The 8,688-nt window shown below is 40.0% G+C and overlaps 1 protein-coding gene across 5 annotated transcripts in view; it reads right to left on the bottom strand.

Moving 5' to 3' along the window:
- Positions 1-3,427: 3,427 nt before the first annotated feature.
- The window catches only part of LOC126409001 (proenkephalin-A-like), a 69,803-nt gene continuing 64,542 nt past the window's right edge, over positions 3,428-8,688 (bottom strand). For 3 of the 5 annotated variants that reach the window (XM_050074859.1, XM_050074858.1, XM_050074862.1), the window contains exons 2-3: positions 7,710-7,856; positions 3,428-4,276 (exon numbers count right to left, since the gene is read on the bottom strand). In XM_050074859.1, the coding sequence (XP_049930816.1) occupies positions 3,677-4,276; positions 7,710-7,856 (747 nt within the window). In that variant the 3' untranslated portion in view covers positions 3,428-3,676. Of the gene's footprint in view, positions 4,277-7,709; positions 7,857-8,201; positions 8,679-8,688 lie in introns of those variants that run through there. The other 2 variants (XM_050074861.1, XM_050074860.1) reach the window with 2 other exon arrangements.

Here is an 8,688-nt window from a genome sequence, read left to right on the forward strand (position 1 = left end):
ACTGGTGTCTTGGACGGTCAGTTGGTACAATTATCTGCACAGCAAGCCATATTATTTGTCTGATATTTGTACAAAAAAACAAATCTCCAACCAGCTGGCTCCAGCACCCCAAAACATGGCAAGGAGGTCAAGTTGAGTGGCTTGCAGTGAGGCCCAGCTGACAGCCTGCCAGTCAAAGTGGCCATGCCCTTACTTATGCAGAAATTTAAGCCTTAATAACATTCAAACGTGATTGTTATTAAAAAAAAAATTCACCCCCTGCACAGTCAAAACTGTTAGCCTATTTATACCAGGCTGTAAACATGGTTATTTTAGCTGTAAAGTTAGGCATTTTAACATGGGAGTCTATGGGCATTTGCTCTGTTTTGGAGCCAGCCTCAAGTGGCCAGTTGATGAATTGCACTTTTTGGCACTTCCACATTGGCTTCACTCGTCAGCCCTGGAGGTTTCCGCTTGGCTGGTACTTTACACTGGTTGATATAGTAATTAAAAACACCAGTCAGGACAGAAGTATGTCCATTTTAAGTACTGAGAACACAAGATCTGGGCCTGCAGCTTTGCTGCTTTTCTGATTACACAGCAGACACCTGCCTTCAATCACAAATGGGGGACCCAGGGGGACTTCCACAGTAGCCAGACTCTTGTCGACAGGTTGAGATATTATGAAAACATCAGTAGAATTCATGAAGTTCATCATGGAGCCTGGGGTTATCATTACAGTTTGCAGACCCTGCCATACACCTCTGCTGTCCCTGTCCTGGAGTTTGCTTTCCAGCTTGTTTTTGTAGTGGGCCTTAGTTTTCCAAAATTCCCCCAGAAATTCTGAAATGGTGGATCTGTAGAGCTCTTTATTGTCCCTCTTGTATGCATTATTTTTCTTTCTGCATGCATTTTAATCTAATTCCTAAACATTGTCTTGAAAGGAATGCGCAAGGTTTCTGAGAGATAGCTCTGGGACATGATGGTGTTGATGTATCCCAGGGCCGTTTCTAGGGTTTGAGGACATTCTGGGCTTAGCCCAGACCTCTGTAGGGGGGTCTGGGGGAACTTCTCCAGGGATATCTTTTTTAAATAAACAAACTTTGTTTCAATGTTTTTTATGCACTCCGGACTCTTAATTTTCATTCATTCAAAGTACATGTTATAATTACTGAAAAACACCTCAAAAACTGTTGTTTATTTTCCAAATTAATTGGGACTTGAAATGTTAAAAATATAAGTAGTTAATAAAAGTAGTTTTTTTTAAATAATTATTGGTATTGATTAAAAAAAAAGAATGCTTCATTACTGCTCTCCTTTAACATTTTTTGACAAGAATTGGAAACACAATTGAATGTATTTTTATTAACTGTGGTGGAATGTAACGAAGTACATTTTCTAAGTACAATTCTGAGGTACTTGTAATTTACTTAAGTATTTCCATTTTATACTAGTTAGTGTGAGACACTGTTGCAGTCTTTGCTCTTTCATTATAAGTTCATTTTAAGTTGCAGTAATCTTCTCCCCTGCATGATTTGATAAACAGAAACCATTCAAATATCAAAATGTTCAGCTCTTCAAGGACATGTGTGCTTGTATTCAGCTTTAGTCCAGCATTTAAACGTTTTTAAAATATATGGCTTTTTTTTTTTTTTTTTTAATTTACATTGTAAGTTCACTGAGTATGTTAGGGAACCAATGGTCACCTGTGCGATTCTCATCTGCTGCGATTTCTACGAATATTACTACTACTTCTATTAGAACTACTACTTTAGCTACCAGTACTATCACTACTACAACAACTTTTCTGCTACTAATTCCCACTGTTTTCAGTGGTATTTTCAGGGGCAGATAGTAACTTGTTACAAATAACACATAAGTAAAGAAGTAGATTTTTTAAGGAACAAGTACGTTTTGGGTTCCTTTTTTTAAACATTATTTTTACTCTTTACTTCAGTATATTTTTGAGCCAGTAATTCACTTTTTTTTTTTTTTTTACCTTTTACTTCACTACATTGTTCACTACATTTGTTACAACTACATTGCTGTAAGTACTGCATGCCCCATCAAAAGATACTTGCCACTTGGCTTAACAACTTTTTTGGGGGAATCCCTGTATTGAAGTAAGTTGCACATGCTGTGGGTGAAAATAAGTTAGCTAGCTAATATATTAATGTTTCATGTGCAATGTTAATCTTTGATGTTTTGATAAGAAATTGATGGAGAGAGAATGGGAGATTATGCATATCTCAGTTGTATAGGCCATCATTTGACGACCTGCTCATCAAAACCTCATTTAACCTCCCATGGTTGATTGGATTAGTAAGTGCAGCTGTATCTCATTTGTTTTAAGATATTTCCTTATTTTTAACTGTTAATTTTTTACCTGGTATAAACCAGGATCATGGCGGCTCAGTGGGTACAGCTGACAGTTTGAATGAACTAATTGTTGACAAAACTATGTCATGCTCTCTAAGTAAGATTGGTATACACATGCAGGGCTTAGACATGTTAAAATTCTTCCTCATCCTTTCAGCATTGTGAGTTTTAGTAAACATGTACGTATATGCATAAACACATACTAACATACAAAATGCATTAGAGCTAATTTTGACAGCAGCAGCAGTTGTTGCTGCAAAACAGAATGGAGAATCCGTATCATTCTGTGTTGCACAATGACCGTTCGTTTCAGACTCCTATTTTTGTCATATCCACTTTTATGGTCTCAGTTTGAATAACTTTCTAAAATCTCTTTAAGCAGTGTCCACTATTGGACGTCAGGCAACAAACATAATACCCTAATCATCAGGGGTGGTTGTGACTCAGTGTGTGAATGTGTGAATGTGACTTGTCGTGTTAAAGCGTTTTTTAAGTGGTCGGAAGATGATGCTACTGGGGCATGTCACTGCTATAAGGGGGGGTGCCTGTTCTGCACTGATGTTCAGGTGGGTGGAGCATGTCAGGTGGCAACCACATGAACATCAGAACCCAAGGTTTCCCAACAGAACATTGCATTGTTACAAGCTGATCAATGTTATTCACTTAAACTGTCAGTAGTTTTAATGTTTTGGCTGATCGATGTATGTGTGCCTCAGTAAAGATGGATATACAACATGATCTATCATTAAGAATCATGTCCAGTTCATTCTACAATGAATTGTCAGCACAATTTGCTGTATTTGCCTAACATCTCTCATGCTTTTGTTAGAGTAGCAGTTTCATGGAAAGCACGAAAGCAACACATTTTATGTAATATGCTGTGCTGATACACTTATACAGCAAATATCTGCCTATTTTAATGTTAAAAGAGAGCCCCTGACCTAACTGTGGCTCCCTCTTCTTCTGCTTCTTCTTCTTCACACACACACACACACACACACACACACACACACACACACTTGAACATGGTACTTTTTAAAAAAAAAATCATACCCTCGACCAACACACCTCAATCAACACATTCTTTTAATAAATAGTATCATAAGGAAAACATAAAACAGACCAGATAAATTGTGTACATCTGAATGATTCATGTTTATCTTTTTAATCATTACAGAAGCAACTGAATCAATGAAGTCAGCAGCAGCACATTATACAAAGCTGAGGGGGCAGGCCAACAAGTCCAGATTACAAGGTGACTGGTTGAAGGGAGGGGTTGGGTTGGATGGGGGTTGTGAGGGGTCATAGCTGTGGCTTCCTAGTCCATGAACCCCCCATACCTCTTCTGTAGCTCGCTGCCATTCTCCCAGGCCCGTTTCAACATCCCCCCACTCTTGCTGCTGTCCACCAGCCACTCAGGCCTGCCCACACGCCTCATGAACCCTCCATAGCGCTTCTTGAGCCCACGGCCTAACACTGCCTCCAGCATGTCGCCTTGTGCCACCCCTCCTTCAGCCCGACGCATGAAACCTCCGTACCTCTTAACTGCCTCACCTCCCTGACCATTACCCTCATCACTGTGCTCAGTCGCAGCATTGAGAATCTTTAGGACCTCCAGGCGAACATTTTCTTCCTCATCCTGGTTTCCAGGATCCTCTAGTACCGCCTCCGGAGATGATGAACGACGAGACATGAAACCACCATAGCGCTTCATGAAGCCGCCATACTTCTTGGCCAGCTGGTGCTCCGGTGATATTGCATCCTCATCGTCAGCTGTCACGGTGCCTGCTGCTTCCTGTTCCTGCTGTTGACGGGGGTCAGTATTTATAAGAATGTGGTTTTCCTCCTCCAATAGGAAGTCCCGGCACAGGCGGAGCTGCTGGCTGTCCAACCCGCCCTCGCACTCGAGTGAGCATGTCTGGAAAAATTTAACTGATAATTATGACATTTCATAGTTAATCTTATCAACACAGTGTTTGCCAGGCACAGCATGCTGTCATGCTTCTATTGAAATATCAGTACCTGAATAACTAAGGTTTAATCAGGGAAGGAATTTTTTCATTTTCTACATTATGTAGGTATGTAAATGGCTCCACAGAGATTTCAGAAAACACATTTATTTGTGTTCTCTCTGAGAATGAGATGAGATGAGATGATAAATGTCAACCCTGTCTGTGTGAGTTGCATACAGAGCTGGAGTCAGGACATATTTTGTATGTAGATGGACATCAACAATCACTTTAAATGATTTTGTTCAGTTTAATTTAAAGATGAGAACACTTAAGACTTTAAGATTTGTTTTTATTTTTCTGTTGCTGGTTCAAACTTTTAGTACAACAGTCAGCCTGTATAAGAATTGCGTAACAGGTTTATAGCTAAATAATCATTGCAACGGATCTACTGCATTATGACTTTTTATGTGGATTTCAAAGTCATTCATTAAGTTTGTACCCAGAAACATAATAGAACTAAACATTTTGGCTAAGCCGACAACAAGGCTCTCAGTCACCAGTGAGGGGAGCTCACCTTTTAAAAACTACTGATTATGTCAGTGGCTATGATGATTCAGTACAGTCAGTTCAGTGTTAAATATTCAGTGTTAAATATTAATTTGAACATGTAGGGTAAATATGTCTAATTTTGCTGTTTTAGGAGGCACTACATGTTGAGTATTTCTTATTACCCCCAGTGACAACTCCAGAAAGCTGTATACAGTCGGCTGTTAATGGAAAAAGTGTGGAGTTTTATTGAGGACATTTACTAAGCAAAAAGGGTCTGATGAAGAGACACCACTGAGTTCTCTTATGAGAAATGAAGGACCCAGTTTTTGAATCTTGACCCATATTAGGGACTAAAAGTCAGGCCTGTGCTGCTTCATATACTATCCTCTTTGAAATCTCCCTTTTAGAAGTGCCCCAGTTTTATGGAAGTACAACACTAAGTTCTGGAATATACCTTTAAGGCATATGAGACTGACATTGATCTTCTCATCTCACTCTTGCAAAGAAATCAAAAAAGCATATTTCCATGTTCCTTTAAGAAATTATTCAGGAATGTTAAAGCTTTGATGCATTAAACGGGAAACTGATCATCCTGTAGCGTTTAATTATAAATATAATAAATATAAACTAAATTCAGCTTCTAGCAAGAAAGAAAAGCTATTTAAAGATGACTTCTTTGGTTTTAGGAGACTGTGATGCGCTCACTATGAAATGCCTCTTTACAAATGTTTCACTTGAGACATTAATAACCTGAGAACATGAGAATGAAATGCATTTTAGGCTGTATAAAATTCATTATAATTAATTTTGAGAATGATTCTCCCATCAGCCCTTCAAGTGAATCACGGCAAAATGAAATACTTGTCAACTCTGGATTTGTTCAGATTTATCGTGGTAGGAGAGTTGTCTGTGACATTAGCATTCAAATCGAGAAGAAATTCAAATTCCATCAATTTATTAATTTTTAATCATGTATTCTATGTGGCTAATTCCATCCATCACTCTTCATTTTCCCACTGTAATTGTAAATTGCTTTAAGCTTGACAGTAGTGCTTGATGAATAGTTACTGAAATTTAAATGGAGCGAGAAACACATGGAAAAGCTCTGTCATCTATATTGTGTGCGTTGCACTCCAGATTGTGCTCACAAAAGAGAGAAATAGTGAACAAGGGAGAAATTACAATCGTTAACAGATTCTTTGGGAGAACACAACAGGCTGTTTTATCGATGACATCCCTCATTTACTCTCAACAGCTTAGAAAAGACAGTTTCTCTGTTGAAACCATCTGTCCCAGCCTGTTCCTCACCCAGTGACACAGCATCCTCTTCGTCTAATGGTAGCCTCCCCGTTGTGTCCCGCATAGCCCCACCCACTCATCCCAGTCATCCTTTAACTATGTGAGTCCATATAACCCCGGTGGCAGGAATACAATCAGACTAAAGGCATGCGCTGGGCCCTGGGGGCTGCATGTTGCCAGGATAACTTGCTCCAAATCTTATATGTGTCATTGGATTTCACTTATTTGATGGCAGGGAGGAGGGATTCTTGCTGAGCTTTCAGTGCCGCTGGCTGATGAAGACAGAATTAATGAACAGGAAAATTGAATTGAGGACATACTGGCACTTTAGGGGCTGAGAGGGTGTTGGGTACCAGCACCCTCTGGAGGCCATAATGGGAAGTATACAAAAAGCAATGATGGTGAAAAGAAGGAAAAGGGACAGTAAAAACCAAATATGGGCTGATTCCAAGATTGAACATTATTTGGATTTCAATCTGTCTTTTCCCTCCTTCCAGCAGTCACAGGTTTCTCTCTGAAACATTTGTGCAAAGTGTAAAGAATTCAAACTAAATCCATATTCTGTGGGTCAGAGAATTTCAAGGCATTTCCAAAATCTTCATTATTTTTTTAAAGGACGGAGGCCCTCTCCATTGTTGAAGATTATACAAATATGACTTCTCTATATGTCTAGTTTTTTGGACACTTACATCAATGTCATTTAAGACAATTACATGTATCAGTTAAGCAAAGATGTTAATATTGCAGAGGTACAAAGGTGAGCATTAACCCAGTCAGACATCATATGTGAAATATAGAAATAAAGTCATGAAATTTACAGAATGTAAATGTATATGATTCACACTGATGATTCGCATTTGACACAACATCTAAATTATTTCAGATTTGAGAGAACACTTAAATGTACATAAAACATAAAATAGAGGAGGGGGCATGGGAAGTAAAGAGAATAAAGAAGTAAGAGGAAAGGAAAGGGAAAAAAAACCCTTTAAGTTTTACATACTGGCTTGAAGCCTACCATCATTCCAGCCACATATGGGCTGAGGGAGGAGGGAGGGATCAAATGGGAAAGGATGATGGGTGAGGAAGGGGAGAGGAGGAATTGAATGCAGACAGAGGGAAACATGGAGAAGGGACTAATATAGTATATTCTTAAGTCTTTGGGACAGTAGTTTATTGTCATAAGTTATCTAATAATTGAAGACACAGAGATGAGAGTGTGAAAAGAGGAGAGGCGCCGTAATGAAAGACTGTGTGTTTTACTTAATATATTATAATAATAGACTTCAATAAGGAGCAGCCCAGTACCATTATTAGTTGGTCCCTGGATATATTATAGCTGATAAAATGAGGAGGAGAAACCAGACTGCTGCGCCTGTTCCTCACACTGCCTTAGTTTAATTCTGTAATTGACTGATGATCGAAGTGGCCAGAGGAAGACACCACACTGTCTCTGTAACCTTGCTGATTTCACCTTATCAATTATATACGTTGTCTCTGTGTTGGAAATGTGAATCATTTCATAGTAATACTGAAATACAGTGACATTACCAGGGAGGTGAAACCGGATTGCTGTCCCAGCAGACGGTACACGCACAGTGCGCACTCCTTCCCGCATTCAGTTCCAACCACCAGCGATACACAAGCACCCAACACCAACATCCACACGCAGCTGCAGTGTGCGGAGGCAGCCATAGACTGTTGACACACAAAGACAAAAACACAAACATTACAAAAAGTTCAACCTTTGTCAGACTGTTAACATCATTTTCCAAAATGAAGTAACAGAGCCATTTAGTAATTTCAACTTACTGTTGCCACTACTATCACTACTAAGTCTGCTTCTGCCGCTGTTAGCAGCCTGTTATTACGTGAAATCAATCATTAACACAGGTATGTATGTATGGACAGCATAAAGTCTATCTGCCTATGCTGGATGCTGTGGGTGATGTGAGGGCATGACTATGAGTCTCAGAAACATCAGTTGTAGTAATTGTGATAGTAACTGTAACAAATGTAGCAGTAGTAGTACTTATTACTTACTTATTAATAATTGGAGTAAAAGTAGCAGTTTCCTGTCATCACGGAGCCTTACCTCTGTTGTCTGAAATAATACTCGAGCTGTTCTATGCTTTCCTCGGCCGCGCGTGCCCTCTGGGGTACCGGCAAAATGGTAAACTGTTAAGGGGCACGAACGTGTGCACCCAATATATGTGCGCACAGCTCCCTGTGTTGTACACGGTGGGCAGAGCGGTCACGGTTCAGCCAATCAGCAAACAGACACACACAGAGCTTGTTCTCTCTTCCCTCACTGTCCGCGCGCTGACACCGGTTTTCCGTGGCACAAGTGTAGTCCGCTACATAGACGGTCAGTGCGTCAAAAGGTCGAGAAAAACAACGCCCCTTAAACTCTTGCTGAGTCCGCTCAAAGTGCTCGATGAAGCGCTGCGGATGCTGGCTCGCGGTTTGCTAAAGTACTTTTTGTGGCTTACGTCACCGGGGATAATGGGGGGGGGGGGGGGGGGGGGGG

Source organism: Epinephelus moara, chromosome 21 (assembly GCF_006386435.1).
Source record: "Epinephelus moara isolate mb chromosome 21, YSFRI_EMoa_1.0, whole genome shotgun sequence".
NCBI lineage: Eukaryota > Metazoa > Chordata > Actinopteri > Perciformes > Serranidae > Epinephelus > Epinephelus moara.